We start from the raw sequence: 22,424 nt of genomic DNA, 5'->3' as shown, positions 1-22,424 counted from the left end.
AAAGAGACAGCAAGCTAATATGTGGAAAGACCCTACCTACATTACACAGGGCAGTTTCACCACTTGTTTTCCAGAAAACAAGGAATACACGATCAGGCAGGAATATGGTGATGGCAGCTGAAGTCTCAGAAGGAACGGCGGCCGTGAGCCTGCTCCTGAGAAGGGGGGGCGGTTTCCCGGCATGGTGAGGGGCCTGGGACACTCCTACGGGAGGCAAGGAAGCAGTGGGAGAGAGAAGCCAGCACTTGAGACCACTCTGCCCGGAGCAGCTTCTGGACCTGAGCTTTCCAGCAGCAGATGTACATTTCAATTAGATTAAAACTGGGAGAGCTGAAAATGCTATTCTCCCTCCTATTTTAAGTCAGCCACTACTTCTGCTACATTAGTATGGCTGATAACTTATATTTTTCCTTGGAAAATAAAATTGATCCTGAAATGAAACACTTCATAACATACACCACTCTTCCTTACAACATCCTTATGGAATTGATAAAGGCAAGGTTTTAAACACACGCAGAAATGTGAAGGCAGGAACAAATCAAGTCCTCGGCTTTTAGATGGTCTATTCTGCAGGGAAATCTACCTTGTGGTGCTGCTGAGTCAGAGCAGAAATGAACCCCAAGAGAAATAAAGCTCCCTGATTTAATAAATGAACAGCAAGGCTTCTGAGTGAGTCATTATACATTTATACATATAAAACTGGATGGATGAGGACAAAGTCTTACTAACGATCCACCCAAACCTGTAAACTCCACCTGGTGGAGAAGGAGGGATGCTGACACCTTCAGGTGCTCTGTGTATAAAAACACCCTTCCAGAAAAAGATTTTTGCTCCATGGTATTATTACTGTGGTTGCCAAATGGGACTATCCACCTAAAGAAATCATGTGTCTTTCAGCCATTACTGTCTAAATTCCCACCACAAAACGAAATAGCAGGGGCAGAAAGAAAACAAAAGCTCGGCAATGAAAATTCCAAGGGGGCATGGATTAAAAACTCTACTACTTGTGCTTCCTTGTTTCAAGAATATTTGAGAAAATAATCCAGATTAAAAGTCAGATGTGTATGGGCGTGTGCTTAGTTGCTCAGCTGTGTCTGACGCTTTGTGATCCCCTGGACTGTAGCCCGCCAGGCTCCTCTGTCCATGGGATTTTCCAGGCATGAATACTGGATAATTTTCTCCTCCAGATCTTCCCAACCCAGGGACTGAATCCATGTCTCCTGCACTGGCGGGCGGATTCTTTACCTCTGAGCCACCTGGGAAGCAAAAGTCAGATACATAGTTGTTCAGTCGCTCAGTAGTGTCCGACTCTTTACAACCCTATGGAATGCAGCACACCAGGCCTCCCTGTCCTTCACCAACTCCTGGAGCTTGCTCAAACTCACATGCATTGAGTCAGCGATGCCATCCAACCATCTCATCCTCTGTTGTCCCCTTCTTCTTCTGCCTTCAATCTTTCCCCAGCATCAGGGTCTTTTCTAATGAGTCAGCTCTTCGCATCAGGTGGCCAAAGTACTGGAGCTTCAGTTTCAGCATCAGTCCTTCCAGTGAATACTCAGGGTTGATCTCCTTTAGGATGGACTGGTTTGATCTCCTTGCAGTCCAAGGGACTCTCAAGAGTCTTCTCCAGCACAGTTCAAAAGCATCAATTCTTTGACGCTCAGCCTTCTTTATGGTTCAACTCTCACATCCATACATGACTACTGGAAAAACCATAGCTTTGATTACATGGACCTTTGTCAGCAAAGCAATGTCTCTGCTTTTTAATATGCTGTTTAGGTTGGTCATAGCTTTTCTTCCAAGGAGCAAGTGTCTTTTAATTTCATGGCTGCAGTCACCATCTGCAGTGATTTTGGAGCCCAAGAAAATAAAGTCTGTCACTGTTTCCATTGTTTAACCATCTATTTGCCATGAAGTGATGGGACTAGATGCCATGATCTTCGTTTTTTGAATGTTGGGTTTTAAGCTAGCTTTTTCATATATATATGGGACTAAAATGGCAGTGACTTTAAATTATTTTAGATGATTTAAAAAAAAACACCCCCAATCCCTCCGACTTTCTTAAAGGACCATGCTGAAACTCTCCTGTACAGCAGGACCCTGACCCCCGCAGCTTGCCCAGTGCTCTCCTCTCATCTGCCTCATTTACACTCTTAACACGCTCCACCCCTCTCCCAACCTCCGGGGTTTTGCCTAACAACTCCCTGGGTCCAGAATCCTTTACCCCACCCCCTCTCATCAATATTTTTTCGAACAAAGTGACATATGGATAAATACATTTTTTTCTATATTCCCTTCCTTTCCTTTCTCCTGGGATACCCCCAGTCATCCCTCTGTTCCTGACCAGGTATCTCTGTCCTCCCCAGATCCCAGCCTTGGGGAGTGGACCCTGGCCAGGCTGGGCTCACTCAACATTCCAGCATCACAGCCTCAGGCAAGGAGCTCCTGAGGGCAGTGACTTTGCACATAACTGGACAGCGGCTGTGGCACTAAATCCAGAAAAGGAATCCAGCAGAAAGAGAACAAACTTCTCTGGAACCTGAAAAACGGCCACAGATACTTATCAGTCTGGGCAGATCGTTACTGGGGATGAAGAAATAGAATGGTCAGGGTAGCTTAAAATATCCACTAGTCTTCTGCTCTGATAACCCATAAATAACCAAGAAACAAACGAATGGGCATCACGTCTTTGATAATACCTGTGTCAAACACCTATAATACCGCGGCCACATCATGTAAAGGCTATTCAGAAGTAAAGGCGTTAAGTATTGTATTATGGCTACCATTTCATCACAGTGAAGGAATTTAATGGAAGATGAATAAATACTTGAAAAACAATAATATTGAGTTATTTCCTAACAGAAAAAGGTCACATTTCCCAGTCCTTCATTCAGTCTACAACTATTTACCACCTATGACTTGCTAGTTAACAGTCCCAGCAAGTCACAGAGCGGCGAGCACGAGGAGATGCCTGTCCTTAAGTTCTATTTTCTAGTTGAAAGGAACAGATAATACACACATATCTCGTGGTGATTAAGTGCCATACAGAAAAATAAGCAGGTTGGGGGTGTGAGTAAGGCTGGCGGTGAGAGGGGCAGGGGTTTCCTTTCTTCTCTGGCGGTTCAGGAAGGCCTCCCTGATGAGGTGACATCTGAGCAGAGCGCTGAGAGATGATGGCATGCCTTCCAGCCCCCGGTGAGGAAGTGGGCGGGGGGGGGGGTGGGGGCAGAGAGCTCGCGGGGGTGGGGGTGGTACAGACCACAGCTCTGAACAAGCCAGGAGGCTGATGGAGGGTTTTAAGCAGAGTAACATCGTTTTTAAAAGCCACTTTGGCTGCTGTGTCAGAAGCAGCCTGTGAAGAGACAGGGGTTGAACTCCAGAGACCATCAGAGGCTACTGCAAGCAACTCAGAAGACAGGATGGTGGCTTTGACCAGAGCTGGCTGCCACAGGTGGCCCAAAGTGCTTTTCTGAATGCATTTGAAGGAGGAGGCGACAGTTTTACTGATGGACTGGAGGCAAAGGACATCAGACAAGACTTCAAGATTTCAGTGTAACAGCTGAAAGGATGGGGGGAAAAAACCACAGGGAAACATGCGTCTTAAGAGGAAAGGGGTCAATCAGGAGTTTGGGGCACATCAGGTTCTAGGTGTCCATTAGAACATCCAAGAGGAGACCGTGAGTAGGCAGATGGACGTGCAGGTCTGGAGTAAACATGGAATCATCAGCATACAGATGGTATTTAAAAAGTCAGAGGACTGGATGAGACTGCCGGAGGAGGGACATAGACAGAAAAGATGAGAGCTTAGAAATCATGGCCCCGGGCACCACGTATAGAGACTGGGAAGATGAGGAGGAATGAGCAAAGCAGAGTGAAAAAGAACACCTACTATGTTCTAGGCTGGTGTTGGACTAGAAAACAAGTCTACCCTGCAGACACACGGCATCCATTGCCGGCTTCCGGGCTTCCCTCTCTAAAAACACAGACATCTGAAGAGCTGCTCAGCAAGATCCCACCTCTCACTGTCATCAGTTTAACGGCATGAAACTACATCCCAAAGATCCAACCTTAGGATAGTAATCAAGAACACATAAATAAAGCAGCAAGCCATCATCCATCAAACTGGTCCCAAATTAAAATTCATACAGTTATCCGGTATAGTTAAGGATGTGCAGAAAAACAAACTGTTCTACAGAACAATTTAAACTTATAAAGCAAAATTAATTTTCTAGGTATCAACATATAAGGTGATAGTGTCTATGCAACTTTGGAATACAAACTTAAAAACCCACGTGTTATGCGTGGATATGCACATGTATGGTGAATGAACTGAAAGAAAATCCCTAAGTGTGGTTACTGTTTGCCTCTGGGGAGAGTGACATGCAAGGGTACGTAAGGGACATTGCACCTAATGCGTGATCTTTATTTAGCTTGCTTCCCCCCTCTACCCCAAATACACTGAATTTAAGAGAAAGGCTTAAAGCAAATGAAAGAAAATATAATCACCGACTCTGGTGTGAATACATGAGTGCATATAATAAAACTCTTTGTAATCTCAACTGTATTAAAAAAAAAAAACCTCAAAATATTTTTTAGAAGAACAGAAGACAACAATAAAGGCAAAGCAAGACCATTTGTTTCAAACAATAAATACTGACCATTTATTGCCTTCACTGCAAGCCTATAATAAAGCAAAAGTGGAGGAATATGTTTTGTTGGCATTTTATAAAGAAACATGAGGTCTCTGGTATAAGATAGCAGTTGGCAAAATCCACCGAAGTGCTGTTATTTACTACTGAATAAAAACCATGAAAAAAACCTGAGAGTATTACCAATAAATACAGTAATTAAAAAAAAAAAACCACACACACACAGAAAAACAGGTAAAGCTACCTAGAGTTTTATCAGAGGATCTCAACTGAATTGGGAATTAGGGCCATTAAGTTTGAGTTGTAACCTAAAACCTGCTTCCAGCACTTCTGGAATGGGGTGAGAAATGGCAAAAATGAATGGGAGATAATGTAAGATCATCGTCAGTCAGCCAATCGGAATGATGCTGATAATTCATGAATACTGCGCTTAATTCGCCTAAGGAAATCTGGGATATAAACACAAGCTTCCCTTGACAATTCAGTAGATTTCTACAGATATTTACTTACTTTTGTAAGACTCATCTTCTTGAAAAAGTAAAACACTTAAGAGTATATATTGTAATAATAATGCTTTTAACATTTATACCTTTTTCAGAAATTAGTGTTACATGTTACAGCCCTTACTTTGAGCTTTTCCTAGTCTGTGGGTGATAAATATACTCACTGAAACCCTTACTCATTTTTCCTAGCCTTTTAATTCTGAATTGCTCAGTGTAACAGCAATAAAGCAAATAAATAATGAGAGATTTTTTTTCACTTAAATACTTATGGTAGTTAATTTACTGCAGGATTTAAAAGAGCAGAAAATAAATCAAAAGACTATTTATATTAGAAGTAAATTATAGGTATATTAATTTTATTAAATGTGTGTCTTTAAACAAAGACACCAACACAGAATTCAATTCCTAGCCATTCGAAAATCAGTTTTAATACTTTTGTTCCTAGGACAAAAAAGTTACACATATGTTAATTTGACATATTACTTTTAAATCCTGATATTGCCATTCCCAATATGTATCAAAGTGTCTATAAAACACTAAGAACCTCCTTTTTGTCCTAAGTTTGTTATAATTATCTTTTCCTTAAGAACACATCCATTTATTGCCAGTAATTAACATTTAAGGCAATCCTTTCCTTATGCTTAAAATACTAAATCATATCAACTGTAGCACTTACAATATGAGTCACTTCTCTTGAATATTTAGAAACAAATTCAGGCTGGTTCATCTAGTGCGCTAATTGTTGTCAGGTGTAATGAAAAGCATTTGCTTTTTTTAACCTATGTTTTCAAAGATGTTTTCACCATTTTCTCTTTGGAAATTTTTTCTACATCAAACTAGTACATACTAACTAAAACATAGCAAGCAGGCAAATGTTTAATTTAGGGTATTTTTCAAAAAAGCAATAGGACAACTTAAAAAAAATGTATCTCTTTTGTTGCTAAATTCTTGGGTTAAAACAAAATGCCTTACAAGAATACAATTCTACTGTCTGATTAGTCAGAACAGATGAACAGGTTTATTTCTCCTCAAAATCGGTTAGAGATAAATACTTCTAGTTGTTGAGCTAACATTGTTAAGAAAACAACCAGTTAACCTTTTCAAGATAATAAACAATTCCGGGAAGCAAATGAATACTTTATGCCACAAATATTTCCAGAGCAGCTGCCCTGAGCAAGGCGCCGCGCTGAGGACTGTGGGTGGCCGTGAGTTATACTCAGGCATGAATTCTACTCATGACATGCTTGAGAATCTCAGTGAGGAGGTGAGAGAGGAAGCGTGTAAATCATAATAAAAACATAGCAGAAAGGGATTCATTACTTTCACGGAGCAAACTCTAGAATATTACAGGTGTCGAGGAAAGAACAATTGCTTTCCACAAGTGCTGTGGCAAGGGGAAAAATCAGAGAAGGCTTCGTGGCAGCGGTGGATTTGAGCTGGATCTTGGAGGAAAATAAGATTTAGACCAGGTGCAGACGGGGAGCCGCGTTTCTGCGGAGACTGAGGGCAGGGCCTTCAGGGAGAGGGGTACAGGCAGAGAGCCAGATCAGCGTCACGGAAGCAGGAGACTCAAGCGGTGGGGCAGGTGAAAAGAGAGAAAGATGAGGGATACAGGTGGAGAAGCGGGTGGGCATCAGACTAGAAAGGATTTTGAGGAATTACTTGGTGGTCAAGTGGCTCATACTGTTCTTGGTAGGCAAATGGAAACCAATGGAAGACTCGGAGCGGAGGGATAGTATGGTCAGACACATGCTGCAGAAGATTAACTTAACGTCAGTAGGGATAGATGTTAAAGGAAGGAAGACAGAGTAAAGATGGGAAACTGATCAGGAGTCTATCACATAGGATAAATAAGAGGCAATGAAAATAGGAACTGAGCAAAGTCAGTGGGAATGGAAAGAAGAGTATGGATGCAAAAAAAAAAAAAAAGAGTACACTGTAAATAGCATTTATGAAAAATATGGAATAAAGCCTTACCTGATTCTTCTGTATCTTGTTCATCTATTAAACCTACTGAGACGCCTAAATCCACACATTTCTTGCTATGTGTCTTGGACTTCATGTGTTTTGTCAGATTTCCTTAAGGGAAAAGAATGTTTACTAAGCTTACATAGTATTATTTTGCTATTGCATTTGTCAATACTGGCAAATTCCATTCCTATTTCAAGTGAAAGTACAGACTGTGGTTACACAATTCCAATGACTGAAATTCGTTCAAAAGAAAATACTGGCATCTGTATGTTGTAATAACCCTGTTATTAAGTAATAATAAAGAGAGATTTATTATTCAGGTTATTACTTAATTACTATTAAGTAATAATCTCCTCTACTTTGATCATGTCTACCATTTCCTTATGGTTCCTATTCTCTAGTCCTTATTTATTTCATAGAACATTTTATACACACTTAAAGTCCCTTTCAGATTGCCCTGTGACCTGTGGTTTCTGAATTCTCCCCAGGCTGTGTTTGCTGGCTTTCCCTCATAGTATTTTATTTCCTTGTACACTTCTTAGTTTTTATTGTAAACTTATCTTGAGCAAGATGGTTCTGCATGAAGCTGTAAGTACCCTGGGCTGTAGACATCGCTATATGTCGGTTTTCCAGGTGCTTCTGCCTGAGACTTGAAAAGCTTCATTCCACTGATTCTGGATGAATCTGGGGATCTTTTTGGCATGGCATAGGTATAGGGATTTGTTTTCAGCAGGGGGCTTTTCCCTACATGATCCAAAGACACTGGACAGGTGAGCCAGGGTTCTTTCAGAGGCCTTAGACTCCATTCTAGGACCAGTATGAATCCCCAAGTCCGCGGGCATATATCTGGCTTGATGCCCTTACGGACATTTTTTTTTTCCATATCTGTTTACCAGGCTAGTTTGGAGTTTCTTTTTTATTTCTGTTATCTGAGAATCTGTCTTTCTAAATTTCAAGCCTGGCTATCGATTCAAAACTATGGTTAGTTGTTGTATTACAAATAGTATTTCTGTGTGTTTGGAACAAGAGAAACAATTTTCTGCATTAATTTCACTTCACCCTTCTGACTAAAAGTCTCCTAACAATAACCCTAAAGGGGTGTTTTCTCTGGCAGCTGGTATATTGACCCCTGTAAGCATCACCGGGTTACACTGGGAACCACTGGGCACGCTGGCCCAAAGTGATCATTAATACAGGGAGAGAACTCAGATTCTCCAGAGGATAACAAGCAGCTTGAGTGGATAATGCCACACACACCCAAAATTGCCAAGAAGGGAAAATCACCTCTTTTGAAAAGAAACAAAATCTAAATGCTGGGTTTGGTGAGCAGGGGCATATTAGTATTTGAGAATAAACCTTTAGAAGAGCTAAACACATCTGAATCACTGGTCCAGACTTGGAGCCAAATCTTGCGGTAGCTAGAAGACCAGTGAAACTGCAATATTTATAGAACTTCAATTCCACTAAAAATTCACTAAGCCGGTGGATCTGGTCACACCTGCTTAGGCCACTTCTTGCACTAGTTAGTATGCACAACATCCCAGAGCTTGGGGCTTAACAGGTTCAAGTGAAAGAGGGGGCCCGGACTAGATACTAGGATCCAGCAAACCCTGACCTCTGTGATTCTAGAGATAATGTCCAGCTTAAATGACTTGGCCATGTCTGACATTTATTTTAAAATAAAGCATGAAGCAAATTTGGCAACATGTTAACAACTATTAACAGATGATGGGTATACTGGTGCTCATTATACAAATATCTACTTTTCTGTATGCTTCAAAATTTTCATATTAAAAGTTATGACTAGTTTTCCCTTCTTATCGTGGCTGAAATTTCCATTTACAAGTCAAAACACTTTCTAGTATGATAACAATATTACAAACCAAATTACAAGGTCCACTAATAGTTCTTTCAAAATGCTTTTGTTCCTTACATAGATAGTCATAGAGGTCATTTATTTTCTAAGAGATAGATGTAGAATTGTAAGGAGGCAAATTTGGGAATGTAAGTTTTTAATAAGCATATTTTCTCATAGCTTGAGCTATTACTTATTATTAACCAACTTTGTAAATAATTTAAAATACAATTTGCATTTCATATGCAGAACATGCATATTAAAATGCAAATATCCCCTAGCAATGCTGTAAACTTGGTGCATTAATTTAACACAATACATTTTTCAACAGATTTAATAAACATTAATCTAAATCCTCTGGAAAGCAGGAAGCTTTTGTTTCTGGGTTCCTATAGCTATATATAGAGACAGCCCAACTTTCTGTGATATAAATGGGCCTAAATCCTAAAGAGATGCAAGCTCAATGTATATTTTCTGCTGACTGACCTTTAAAGTAGAATAATGAAGACAAATCAATTAAAACTGGTTTGAAAACGCATTCATAAAATAAACTGAGAGGACAAATGATGAAGCATAGATTTACAAGCATGACCACCAGAAGCATCAAAGTCTAGGAGGACAGAGCAATGCTATCTTTGCATACTCCTAGTTATAGGGCATGCCGTCACATCACTGTTACTTTCTGTTAATAATCAGACACATCCAATAAGAAGTAGAGGTGAGCTGCTTGGGAAAACCAAATCAATCAGGGTAGGGCAAAATCTACAGTCTCATCAAAAAACAAGACTTTTATTAGTTAGCTGCCTTTAAAAGGTTCTATGGAATCTGTTTCACATGCATCCACAAAAGGTAGCCTTCTACAAGGAAGCTGACCACAGCAAAGAGAATTGCCCTGAGGAGAACAGGGAAATGGTGAATTTCTGACATTTTCTTCACCAGTCTCCTGAGCGTGGGTAGCTTTCTTTAAATAAGTATTTATTTATCACATAATTCCAATGAACAATCTGACAAAACAGAAAGTTTAATGTAAACTCACATGTGTGGCATGTTTGAGAAATGACAGACAGGAAGACTGCTAACATGCACTGCTCCCTCTTCACGGACCACAATGCCCCATCCACCATTTAATAGACATGTATCTAAAATTCTACCTGATGCTGGTTTGAGTTATCTCACTAGGATTCATACTTGACGATTCATGAAAGTTTTCTTTGCCAAGAAATCTCTGCGTTCCACTGGTTTTCCACATCTACATTTTCCTTCCTTTCTTGTCCTTATAAATATACCTTTAAAATATCCTGACTCCTTTCCCTCCTACTGAGAAATGCCCATTTCACATTATACCTTGATCCTCTTTTATCTGGTAACATCACTTTGTACCTGGTCATCTTTCATTTGTAAATACTGGGCTACTGCTGATCTCCTGGTCTCACATTGGAAATTATTTAACAGACAGGTGTTTCATAATCATTAGGATCAAAACCAGTGTAAAAGCCATGAACTGGGTTAAAAGATCAAACCACCTAATCCTATCAAGTCTTCCCACAAGATCAGGAAAATCATCCTGAAATGCACCCTCCATTTCTAGAAGGAACTCCTCTATACACCAAGAAAGACAGAATCACGGTTGCTCCCAACTCATGATTTCTTGAAACTTTAGAAATATTCAAGGCTATCTGGATCACAGTTTTGTTTTCCCCCATCACTCCTGTTTCAGGTATTACTGGCATTTAAGGAGAGCTAAGTAGAAGCTACTTAGTTGCTATACACTATAACTCTCCTTAAATGCCAATAAACAGTGGCCAAAAGAGGTAATAAACTTTGCTGAAGAATTTATCAATCTTTAAAGCAGAAACCTCAAAGTCAACCAGTACAATAAGAAAAAAGCAAATGTTAACTAAAAGGGATAAAAATAAAGTAGTTCTGTGAAAAAGTTACTGATTAAATATTTTTCATAGATTTTGTCCTTTCAGACAAATAATTTTATGATCACATTGCCTTGTATTTGGGACAGTCTTATTTTGTAAAGGGTGGTATACGAAATTGAAGCCTCAAGCAACTAATTTTTATACAATAATCCATAAACAAGGAACCTAATGGAGAAAGCAAACATTTTACAATAGCGCATTCATTATATGCAACAGGAAATTTGCAGAAGGTAAAATTACCTTAACTATAATAAAGGCTTACAAGTTAAATAAAAACATATAAAGAATACAGAAATGGTACTAACTCTAACCTTAACTACTAGTTCTGAGTTCTATAATAATTAAAGAGTATAAAACTTTGAAACTAAAATTCAACAGAATTTGGGTAAAATAAATGTTTCATGGAAAACAAAAGAAATGGCTATGCATGACTAAAATTAGATAATAAAACATGAATGTAATCAGTATAGTTTTACTGTACTTATTAATTTTTGTCTTTAATCTTTTAGCACTGAAATGCATTTAATTGTGATCACAAAAATTTCTTTTTCTTCTTTGGCCCCAAAATAAGTAATTTTGAAAATGTTATTAGTCATCATGTTATACAACTGTAATTTGGGGAGTAAAAGAAAAAAGGGCACTTGCTCCTTTTAGAATGTCATATTTATTACATATATTCTAAAAGTATGTAATTAAAATCTGTGGTCTAGAAATACATAAAGAAATAAAAACATGATGCTAACAAGGTATAGTTTAGTCTATTTAAACTACTACAGCGTTGGTCAAATAATCTGTACAGCTGGGTCTTGGCTCTACTGACTTAATGCATATAATAAAGGACTATGAAGCAATGTCATCTCATACCTTTAGTCTTAAAGGAGAAGTTACAGTAAGCGCAGTGGTAGGGGCGGACATCTGTATGGGTTCGTATGTGTTTCTTTAACATACTAGGTTTCTTACAACGGATTCCACATTCTTCACAAATGTACTTTCCTCTTCCCCTGCCTCGGACATATACATACTCTTCATTTGATTTATATCTAATTTAAAGAAAAAACAATGAATAAAGCAACTGGATACTATGTCTTGGAGAAAATATTGATGATTAAAATTCAACCTAAAAAATAAAACAAGGCACAATATTTACACTCAATCAATAAAAATGTTATGCACGTACAAGTAACAGAATATTCCAGCTTTTCAAAGCAACACAATATTGGAATAGCTGATTCAATTCAAGCAACTTTATTCAATACCAGGTTTAATTTTAAAATAGTTCCTCTAAGTCACTTGTCTAAAAGTTTCGTTATTGTTAAATTCAGTTACAACTATCAGTACTGAAATATTTCTGAACTTCATTTTAACTACAATTGGCTGTTATGATTTTTCTCACAACCAAATTCACAAAAGATATCAAATAGGCAATTAATTCATCTCTCTTAGCAGATTTTTTTCCAGGCCATTCCTTATTATGAATCAATGTGAAACCCAGGGTTCACTCTGAAAATTTAGTGTTCAGCTGCCTCCTAGAACCTACAATGTTTCCTAAATAGTTATCATTTTCTTGATCAAAATGGAGTTATTTAACATAATACCTAACATATATTTTGCCATGAAGATTCTGTTAATAAGCCGAGAAACTGCAACATTTATATAAAATTGGCACTAGTAAGTCTTCATTCACATGAAAGCAAATGTACATTTAAAAAGTAAGTTTAAATGTACATTTAAGAAGTAAAATTTGTACTTGCCCTCCATCAAATATTTTAATTCTTCTTGGTTCACTTTTGATTAAGGAATTTTCTTTATCTTGCTCACTGTTAATTTCAGAGGCATCTTTACTGCTGAATTCAACTACTGTGGACTTTTGATTACCTAATGCTCTCTGAAAGGGAAAAAAAAAAGAGAGAGACACTAATTTAATATAGCTGAAAACACAAACACGCTGATGTTTCACTGGGAAATTAAAACACGGCAGAGTACAGTGCATAAGGTTAGCTTAATGGAAGTCATTACAAGGATATAACAGCTTTAAAGTTCATTGCTTTCTCTCTTCCTTTATCTGTCGGAATCACAGTGAACTGATAAATCTTACTGGACTTTAAAATTCCACCACATTCCAGTGACACCCCCAAATAAAGACTCTACAACCCCCCACCCTGGTATTCAATGAACTTAATACGAATTTTAAAAATAAACTAAATACTGTTCTTAGAGCTAACTAACCACTCATATTAAAGCCTAAGCATGCTTGTTAAAGAGTTTACTCTTTAAAGATGGAAAAGAGCTAGCTGCCCCTCTGGCAGAATGTCTCACACCCTGAAAAAGACGAGTAACTCCCCACCAGTATCAATGTGCTGTGAAGTTAAAGCAGTAGCCCTGTTTCCCAATATTTTAGCCTCCTCTTCCCCATCATTTTAAATCATAATTAGATTTCTTCTCTATATCCTCTGCAAAGTTCCTGAATAGTGATGACTGTGAATTATACATCACAGGTCAAAAGTTAGGTCTTGGCCTCATACTACTTAAATCTCTAGAAAAAAAGCACTGAACATGAGAATAATGAACAGTGTCTACTTTCCCCACCGAAACGCTGTAGTGACACCAACTCATGATTTTATACAGCTGCACTATTCCCAACCACTTATCTCACTCCCCAGTCCACTCTGCCCTCGAAGGCCCCTGGGAGGTGGGGAGCACTAGTGGATCACATCCCAGTGAGGAAGGACCCTTGTCCAAGGTCAAGTGTTAACGGCAAGAGCACCAACCCCAGTCCTCTGGCCAAATCCAAAGTAAGGCCCAACTTTTCTGATCAAGGGCCTCTTGATTCCAGCCTCCCCGACATGCCAAGTAGACAGCTACTGTACTGTGATGGCACAGTAACAGGTAAGTGATGAGAGGGTGTGTGTACCACGAACAGAGGGCCAGTGCGGCCTCACCAAGAACTCCTTTGGGAAGGCCTTACAAAGCCAGGGGCAAAGAAGAGCAGCTGGCCTGTCTCAAAAAGGGGGTGTGAAGACGTAACGGACCCTGACAAGTACAAAGGCAACTGTCTCCTCCTTTTCTGCCAAACACATCCGGTTTCCCTGCAATCTGGAATCTACATACTCACACCTTTCCTTGACTTTGTACCTTTAACAGCAGCAATCCTATTGCTTATCTTCTTCTCAATACCAAATTCTCACTTATCTTTTGCTCACATTCTTGCTATCAAATCTCATTTCTGTTCACCACTGAGTAACATGCCAAAGCTTTACTGTTTTCTCAGTCTATATGCTTAATTACTCTATCCCTTATCTGTTGTTGACACCTCGTTTCTTTTGGCATCTGTCTATTCTTTTCCATTTTGAATTATAAATACATCCACATTTGGGTGTGAGTCAACCTTCAAGCCAGTAGCCAGTCCCCCATGGTCACCAGTCCATATAGCTCAAGTCTCAGAGGTATCAGACCGTTCAGTCCTGACACCATGCTAGACTTCTTTGTCTGACCTCTTGGCTCGAAAAATTCTTAAAATATCTTCTTCCTCGCCTTGTGTGATACCACTTTCTCCTAGTTCCCCTCCTTTTGAGATTCTCTTTCAGTTCCAATGGAGACTTTCTTCATTCAGTCAACCTTTTAAATAGTAGGGATCTTGGGATCCATCCCAGGCCCCTCTCTTTTCTTCACACTCTTCCTGCGGGACCTCATTAATTGCATCTATGCACTGAAGGATCTCTACACCTTCCACCTGGGAACTCTCTTCCCAGCTCCAAATCCGGGTGGGCACTTCCCAAGGCATTTCTACCAAGCACTCGGCACTGAAGGAGAGCTAGTTTTCATAGGTGCTTCAGGAACATAGACACATGAAGCTGTGTTTAAATTCTCATGCTCAAGTCTCATTTTCCATCTGATTTAGTAGATGTAGAGGCTGAGCATCTGAAAATTAAATTCTGAGTGGTCTAGATGCACCCTCCTCCACTGAGAAAGTAACAAAGGCTCTCTGCCACCATCTGCATTCCTTTGGTCTTTATTTACATTTCCAACTTCAAACTAGGTCAGTGTCTCAAGCTTCTAACACCTGCTAGCCATGCTGGACTCCTTGGGGTTCTATAAATGAACCACGCTCTTTTTCACTTCCACATCATTTGGCAGACTATTAAAATTTCTCATTTCTGTTTGCTTGAAAAAAAAAAAATCTCTACTTTTTTTCCTTCCTTAAAGATTCAGCTGAAGTATCACCACTCTTGGAATATCTTCCTTATACTCCTTGAGTGACCTGGTAGTGTTAGACTTCCTTCTTTTAAAGTTGTATACGCTTCTATTATAATACTGGTACTGTGATTATTATCTTATTGATAAATAAACATTTATAAACCTGTATAACCTGTACAGATCAAGAACTTAGTCTAAACTTCTGAATGTCTAGAGTCCAACCTAATACCCTTATTTATGTATTTATTCTTAATCATTTAAATGATTTCCTCATTTTATAAAGCCAACAACTCTAGTAAGATTTATTTCACAAATAACCCAAACTTAATACTTTTATGACTTTTCTGTACAAATCTTGACCAAATCAACTTAATTACCAAGTGTATAGTTATTTTGTGAATCTTTTCTCTAGTAGTAAGATGATTCTTATAGCTACACAGGACAAGATATGGGATCAGTATGGTCAATGGAAGGTGGTCAGATTTGCATAAAGCAAGGATGAATGGCTCTCTGCTTCTATTTCAAAATGAAACAGAACAATCTCCAATATTCACAGCTCTGTTCCCCTTCATTAGCAGGGACAAGGCATAAATGTAGTCTTCTGTGACCTAACAAGAAAAACAAATCCTTAGTATAAGAGAAAGATGAAAGTAAAAATATGATTATATGTACCATTAAGACTTAAATTTCCGCTAGTAGAAAAAAAGTGCTCAAGGCAGGTTATCATTTTCAAAATGCTTGAAGACAGAATCACTGAAGGGACTCTGGGCAATCTTGATCAATAAAGCTCCCTGGGTAAACTTATCCCTTTCTTTCAAATAACTCTACGCTTAGCACAGTTTGTCATTCAAAATTAAAATACAACCTCCAACTGAAATGTTTGCAGGCATCCAGACAGGTGGAAACTAACTTGCACAGACTCTTTCTGAAGATAAAGGATATTTTAAGTACCTTGCTTAAGTTGCTTTTCCACTTGCTTGAATAGACCAGTAAGTCTGACTTGAAATGGGTGGTTATTGCTTGACAGTACAGAGATTTTCCAGTCTTCTGCTTGGAGTTCAAGAGAGAAAGAGCCACTTTGGTTGGCAGGCCGAGTGGGTTCGGATCACTGGCACTCACGGTCCAGTCGGTGTAGGCTGAAGTTTTCTGGTCCTTCTGCGGCAGGTGCAGGGCCTTCTGTCTCATCAGGTAGCACCATGTGAAGCTGGTGGCCGTCTTCAGGCTGGGGAAGGATGTGGACGGCTGTGTGTCGCCAGCCTCACACGTGGAAGAAGTCGTGGCCGCATGCTGACTCTGTTCCTGGACATCTGCTTTGTCGCCTGGATTTTTAATCCCTGGAGACTTCCTTTCTTGGTGGTTGTCTATGGATTCCAAAGGAGAAATATGAGTTTTCTCTGCAGGTGCAGCTGGGTTTCGAACTGTGGGCGTTAGCAATGCAGCTGACTGGATACTTTCAAATTCCTGCAGTTCTTTCATGGGTTCTCTATCGGCTGGTGGCACATCAGCCAAGTGAAGGGCCTCGGTACTGACTTCGGGGTGAGGAACAACATCCTGCTCCAACGTCACAGCCTCAAGGGGCTCTGTGGTACACACCTGCCTCACCAGCACAGGCTTCTTCTGTTTGCTACCATCAGGAGCTCTTGAACCCGCTGCTTCCAGCGGTCTCGTATCTGTCGCACAGACAGCTCCGTTTTCATCCTTGGCTCGCTTCTGGTGCTTTTCCATGGCAATGTCTAAACTATTTGCTGGGGAGAGCATCCTTTTACTGGAAGCTGAAGATTCTTGCTGTGGGGAAAGTCTCCCGACAGACATCTTCGGTGTTGTGGGCGAGGATTCTGACGGAGATGGGTTTTGGCCCATCTCTGAAAAGACAGGCTGGCGGACGAGCTCTCCCTCTGGGTTTGGCAAAGCATTCCGGGGATCGTTTTGCAGTTTTGGTACGGAATTTTGTTCTTCGCTGATTGGCACCGTACTACGATTAGCCTGGCAAATCGGCTGATTGGAGAGATCCTGGGTCACTAGGATTTGTGGCAGAGCTGTGACTGTGGCGAAACAGTACGTGGGGACCTGAGTCTGCAGGTGCGCGGACAGCGTCAAGGACGTGGGCACCTTTGGCACCTGACCACCGAGTGCCCCAACCTTCAGGGGTGGCGGAGGACACGAGTTAGATGTGGCTTCTGCTAAGTTGGCTGGTAAGGTCAGTGAGGTCACACCAGGGGTGGCCCCGGCTGCATCTGAAAGAACTTGCTTTGGCAGAGGTTGCACAGGATTAGAAGTGCAAGATTGGCTGGAGGGGACCATCGGACACTGCAGCTGGTACTTGGGAGCAAAGCAATTCTCACTTTTGGAAGGTAGACGGCCACCAGGGCTTGCATCTGGTTTGACACTCTGCGTAGAAGACACCTGCAGGGACATCTGTGTATCTGGGTGGCTAAGGGGCACGGGGATTTGATTCAACGAGTGTATACCTAGAAGCTGTTGAACGGGAAAGAGGTTTGGAGAGTGGGAACTTGCCGTTTCTGCTCGCACATCCTTCCCTGGAGTCTGGGAGTACAAAGTACTTGCAGGGAACTCGGCTGAAACTGTGTGAGTGAGCTGAGGCCCCTGCCATGGCACTGTGTTCACAGCGGGACGGGCGATGGTCTGGAAAGATAATGGGTTCCCGGAAGCCAGCTGATTCTCCGGAGCGATGTTTAAAGAGATCTGCCGTATCAGTGGGCCCCTCCGTCTTTCCAAGAGGGGCACGTGCCCCGCGACCCCCACGCCGGAAGCAGATGTCGGAGGATGCGATTCGGCCGGGGGCACCTTCTTAGATGGGGCGATGCTTCCACAGTCGAATGACTTGCTTCTGAAATCGGACACCTCCATAGATGTCTGCAGGCAGTGAATCTGTTCCGACGCGGCCCGCCTCATCTCACGGTGACCTGCCGGAACACTCAGCGTGTTAGAGCCAGCGGGAATCAGGAGGAAGTCCGCTTTGTGCAGAAAGTCGATTTTGGGGGAGGCCTCGGTCTTAGAAACTTCCTCCACGTCTAAAGACGCGGAGAAACTCGAAGTGTGCGATAAACTACTGTCCCTGCTGAGACTCCGGGAGAGCGTGGAGTCGAAACTCGACTCGGCGGAAGAATGCTCCATCTCGGCCAAGCGCAGCCTCTTCTTCTTGGGTGGCAGTTTCTCCGTCGGCAGCTTGGACAAGGTTTCGCTCCGCTGAGGCCAACTGAACTTCTCTGATTTCTCTGCATCGTGGCCTTGGCCTTCCAGGTCCTGATCTGGCTCTTCGGTGACCAGGATTTCTGGGACTTGGATGCTGTGCTGCCGAACGAGTCTGGAGGGCTGTCCGAGCACGTGCCGCTCACCTGAGATCTTTCTGGAACCGTCCTGAAGATCCCCCCTCAGAGCATCGGACAGTGTGGGCTGAGAGGTGTGCCGGGAAGGGCGTCCTTCCTCTTGGGAAACAACTCTGATGCTCAGAGACCCCGGCTTGCCCGTTCTCAGCTCCTGGAAAGGCATGGGGGACCCGCCTTCGCCAGTATCCAGCTTGTCAAAGGCCCCGGGCCTGCTGAGCGAGTTTGTATGCTGGATGACCGAGATGCCGGCCCCGTGTCTCTTGGGCTCCACCCTGTCCTGGGCAGCCGAGCTCATCAGCTCTTCCAGGACGGACGACGGCTTTGGGTCCCGGGGCTGGTCGGGACCTCTGGCCCCAAGCTGAATCTGCGTGGTCTGCCGCTGGTTTCGAGGCTGCAGCTCGCTGGGTATGGCAAGGTTCTGCTGAGACAAGGGAGCCAGGCCCAGCGCACTCTGAGACTGGGAGCCCTCAGAGCTTTTCGGAGGTGCTCCACTCTCGTTCTGCTGAAGTTCGTCATCATCTCCGACGCTTTTCATTTTCCTCCTTTTCCGGATCTGGGTCGTCTGTTCCCAGACCCTGGTGGCCCCGGCGACCCTGTAGTGCAGGATGGGAGGCTGTGCCCCGCCGGGCACTGGGCTGTGCTCCGGGTCCCGCACAGCGACCTTGGTTTTTGGTCCATGCAACTCTGAACAGTAAAATTTCTTATGGTTTTCAAAATTTTCCAGTTTCCGATACCTGTTTCTACAGGTCTCGCACTCAAACATGGTCCCTCGCCCTTGGTGAGACTTCTTCTTTTCCAAGTGTGAGCCTGGGGCCAGGGGCTTGCTCCTCGAGGCTGCGGTCTCCCCGGCGGGGCTGCCTCCGGGATGGCTCTCGTCCCAGGGCAGTCCGGCCCCAAGAATGTGGTTTTCGCTCGCTGAGGAGTCTTCCACCGCTGCCTGTCTCACCAGCGTGCGGGGATGTCCACTCTGGGTCACAGAAGGGTTAGGTCCTGGTACGAAGACATCATCGTAGAAAGCGCCAATTTTGTCATCAAAAGACTGACTTCCTCTCAGTGGATGAGGGGCAGGGATGATGCTGGCAGGTACTGCGGAGTACCCAGTGGTGGGCATGGAATTACTCCTGGTGATGGGCAGGCAGTCGAGGGAAGGTACAGACAGAAGAAACACTTGCTTTGATTTCTCTGTCGGGGTGAAAGGGGACTTTGGTATATCAGAGCTTGAACTTGTTCTCCGTCCCATTGGTTTCAAGTCAAACTGGAAAGAGTCCTTAAAGATGTACGACTTGGGGGAATCGATGCTTCCCCGGCGGGAGAGGGAGGTCCTCCGGGGCTTCACGCTGTCCAGCTGCTTGTCATCCACCAGGGCTTCGTTGTCGGAGATGAGCTTCGAGATCCGCTCCTCCAGTGTTTTCGGTTCCAGTGGAAGTCTCATCTGACCTGGGAGGAGGGGTGCTTTTTCACCTGCTGGAACAGCAGAGGCTGCTGGTGTGCTGACCCGAGGGGTCGAGGGCCCGCTGTTCTTTGCAGAGTCCTGCTCTGGGGCAGGTAGCGTCCTGGCAAAGGGGGTGGGTGGACTCACGGTTTGGTCGGCGCTCTCAGATCGGGAAAAGTAGCCCGAATCCGTGCTTCCCAGGCTGCGAGGACTCAGCAGTTTTCCTTGCTGCTCTTGGCAGTAATCGGTGGCCTGCTGCCTCTGCAGCTGGGCATGCGCTGTGCCCACAGGGGACTCTGGCTTTCCATCGGGCTGACTTGGGTCGCCTTTCTGATGGGCCTTCTCATCTGCCTCCCCGGAGGACGCCCAAGCCGGGTGGGACAGGACCCGGGTTCCCTGAAGATCTTTCTGTGCACCAGGGAGCTCAGGCTTGGACTCCGTAACCTTCGGGCTATCAACTCTTAAAGGGGACATGCTGATGGGGTGGACCACAACCTTTGGTAACTCTGCCGCGGCCTGTGATTCTGAAGACCTGTCCTGTGGTGCAAAGTCACCGACCACGTGCTTGGGGTTGCTTGGAATGGAACCTGATTTTGGTAAAGCTTCCGAGCTGGACAGCATTCTTATCATCTGCGCTGGCTGCAGGTCCATGGAGCCTGGGTCGTTCGGCCTTTCATCGCCAGCGCCATCCTCGTCACTGTCTCCACTGTCTTCCACATCCGAATGGATGCTAAGTGCTTTGGGGGACTCGTGTGACATGAACAAGCCGCCGGCATCTGGCTGCAGGACGAGGCCCAGTTTGATAGTGTGTGCGTGGGACTTTTTGTGCTTGTACAGGTTGCTTTTAGTCTTAAATGAAAACCCACAGGTCACGCAGGGGTAGGGGCGCTCCCCAGTGTGGGAGCGGATGTGCTTTAGAAGCACGCTGGGCTTTGCACAGGCTCGGTTGCAATACTCACAGATGTATTTTCCTTGCTTTTTTGGCTTCTGATCTTTCAGGAGAAGACTGCACATTTGCTCCACGCTGTGGTTAACCACAGCAGCGACAGGGCTCGAGTTGTAGACCGGGCGTGGGGGTGACTGTGTGGAAGGCGCGGGGCTCACCGGCACCGGGGCGGCAGCGTCCACTTGCTGGTTGGGAGGGGTGACCTGAGTGCGGCCGGGGGGTGACGTGGCCGCGGCGGTGTAGACGTGTTCAAGCTGGGCATTCTCCTGGCTCTGCAGGCTCGTGAGAGATGGGGCGAAACCCGAACATGCGGGAAGCTGCTGACTTTGTGGGCCGGGTTTAGGCATGGGGAGTTCGTGTATGTGATAGGCGGGAGAGGCGGCCCGGACTGCTGCTGGGTCCTTCCTCTGAGCGGCGGACACTGGCCCGGAGGGGTACGAGGTCCGAGGAGGCGGCAGCGGCTGCGAGGGGGCGGCCGCATCCGGCGGGCGCGGGTCGGGGGCCTCCCGCGGGCCGCCGTGGAGGTGAGCAGGGGAGCGTGCGGTTTTATTTGGTCTCAGGTTTTCGATCCTTGCGGCACAGGGTGAGCCCTTCTGCGACAGGGTGCTCAGCTCTGGCTCCATGGCCTTCAGCAAGACGTCAAAGGCGGTGTTTGCAAAGGAGGTGGGCGGGGAGCTGTGGCCGGGGGAGGCTGGACCCTCGCAGCGCTCAGCTTTGCCTTTGCTGGGTGGGGAACCGGGGTCACGCTTTCCCTCGTGGACGCCAGCCTTGGCGGGGTCGGGGCCCTCCGACCGCCATCGGCGCGGCTCTGATGGCTGCGGCAGAAATGGGGGCTTCCGGGGGCAGACGGGGGCTTCGGACTTGGGGGTCCCGGCGGTCAGCCCTGGGGTCTCCCCGTTGTGTTTGGTCAGCGGCCTCCCCCCGGCCTTCGCCGGACTGTGGCTCTGCTTCTTGTGGGGCTCTGCCGTGCCCACGAGCACGGGGAAAGGGGACTCTTCGGTATTTTGTCTGTGTTTGGCCTGAAGAGGATTTCTCAGAGGGGATTTTGGTATTTTTTTCAGGTGATTCTCTGCTACAATCTTTTTCCGTTTCACACCTTTAAGCGATTCGGAAGTTCCTTTGATGCCAGCCTCTAAGAGTTCTGTTCAAAAAAAGGAAAAAAGAGAACCAATCGGTAAAGTGGTACGAACACCAATTATGAATTTTTTTTTAATTAACATTACAATCATGAGGGTGTTATGACAACTGAAGAAGGCAGTTTAAAGAAAGTCCGTTTTGGATAAAACTGCATTCTAGCATTCTGGTGATATGCTGGCCATCAGAAATCTGTTGACCTTACTATATACATTTCTAGAACACTGTGTTCCTCTCTTGACCTCCATCTCACCAAGGTCCTGGGTGTTTTGTTTCAAAACAAAGTTATCTTCCACCTTCACCCTTGCAGCTGAGGACCCTAGAATGACAGTTTGAGAAAGCTGGCCCACAAAGAAGAAAATCCAGCTTTTTCATGCTGGGTATTTGTCTTTTCACAGTTAGTATCTTTTAAAGCAAACTTATCAGCAAATTTCTAAAATAATAGCATTGCTCCAAAATAGGCAA

The 22,424-nt window shown here is 43.8% G+C and overlaps 1 protein-coding gene across 6 annotated transcripts in view; it reads right to left on the bottom strand.

The window, feature by feature from the left end:
• The window catches only part of HIVEP1 (human immunodeficiency virus type I enhancer binding protein 1), a 136,454-nt gene that overhangs the window by 15,767 nt on the left and 98,263 nt on the right, over positions 1 to 22,424 (bottom strand). For 5 of the 6 annotated variants that reach the window (XM_018039099.1, XM_018039098.1, XM_018039097.1 and 2 more), the window contains exons 4-7: positions 16,052 to 21,966; positions 12,658 to 12,791; positions 11,771 to 11,946; positions 7,130 to 7,231 (exon numbers count right to left, since the gene is read on the bottom strand). In XM_018039099.1, the coding sequence (XP_017894588.1) occupies positions 7,130 to 7,231; positions 11,771 to 11,946; positions 12,658 to 12,791; positions 16,052 to 21,966 (6,327 nt within the window). The remainder of the gene's footprint in view (positions 1 to 7,129; positions 7,232 to 11,770; positions 11,947 to 12,657; positions 12,792 to 16,051; positions 21,967 to 22,424) is intronic. The other variant, XM_018039100.1, reaches the window with a different exon arrangement.

Source organism: Capra hircus, chromosome 23 (genome assembly GCF_001704415.2).
Source record: "Capra hircus breed San Clemente chromosome 23, ASM170441v1, whole genome shotgun sequence".
Classification (NCBI taxonomy): Eukaryota; Metazoa; Chordata; class Mammalia; order Artiodactyla; family Bovidae; genus Capra; species Capra hircus.
Note: the sequence above shows the minus strand (reverse complement) of the source record. Positions and strands in the feature narration are given on the sequence as shown.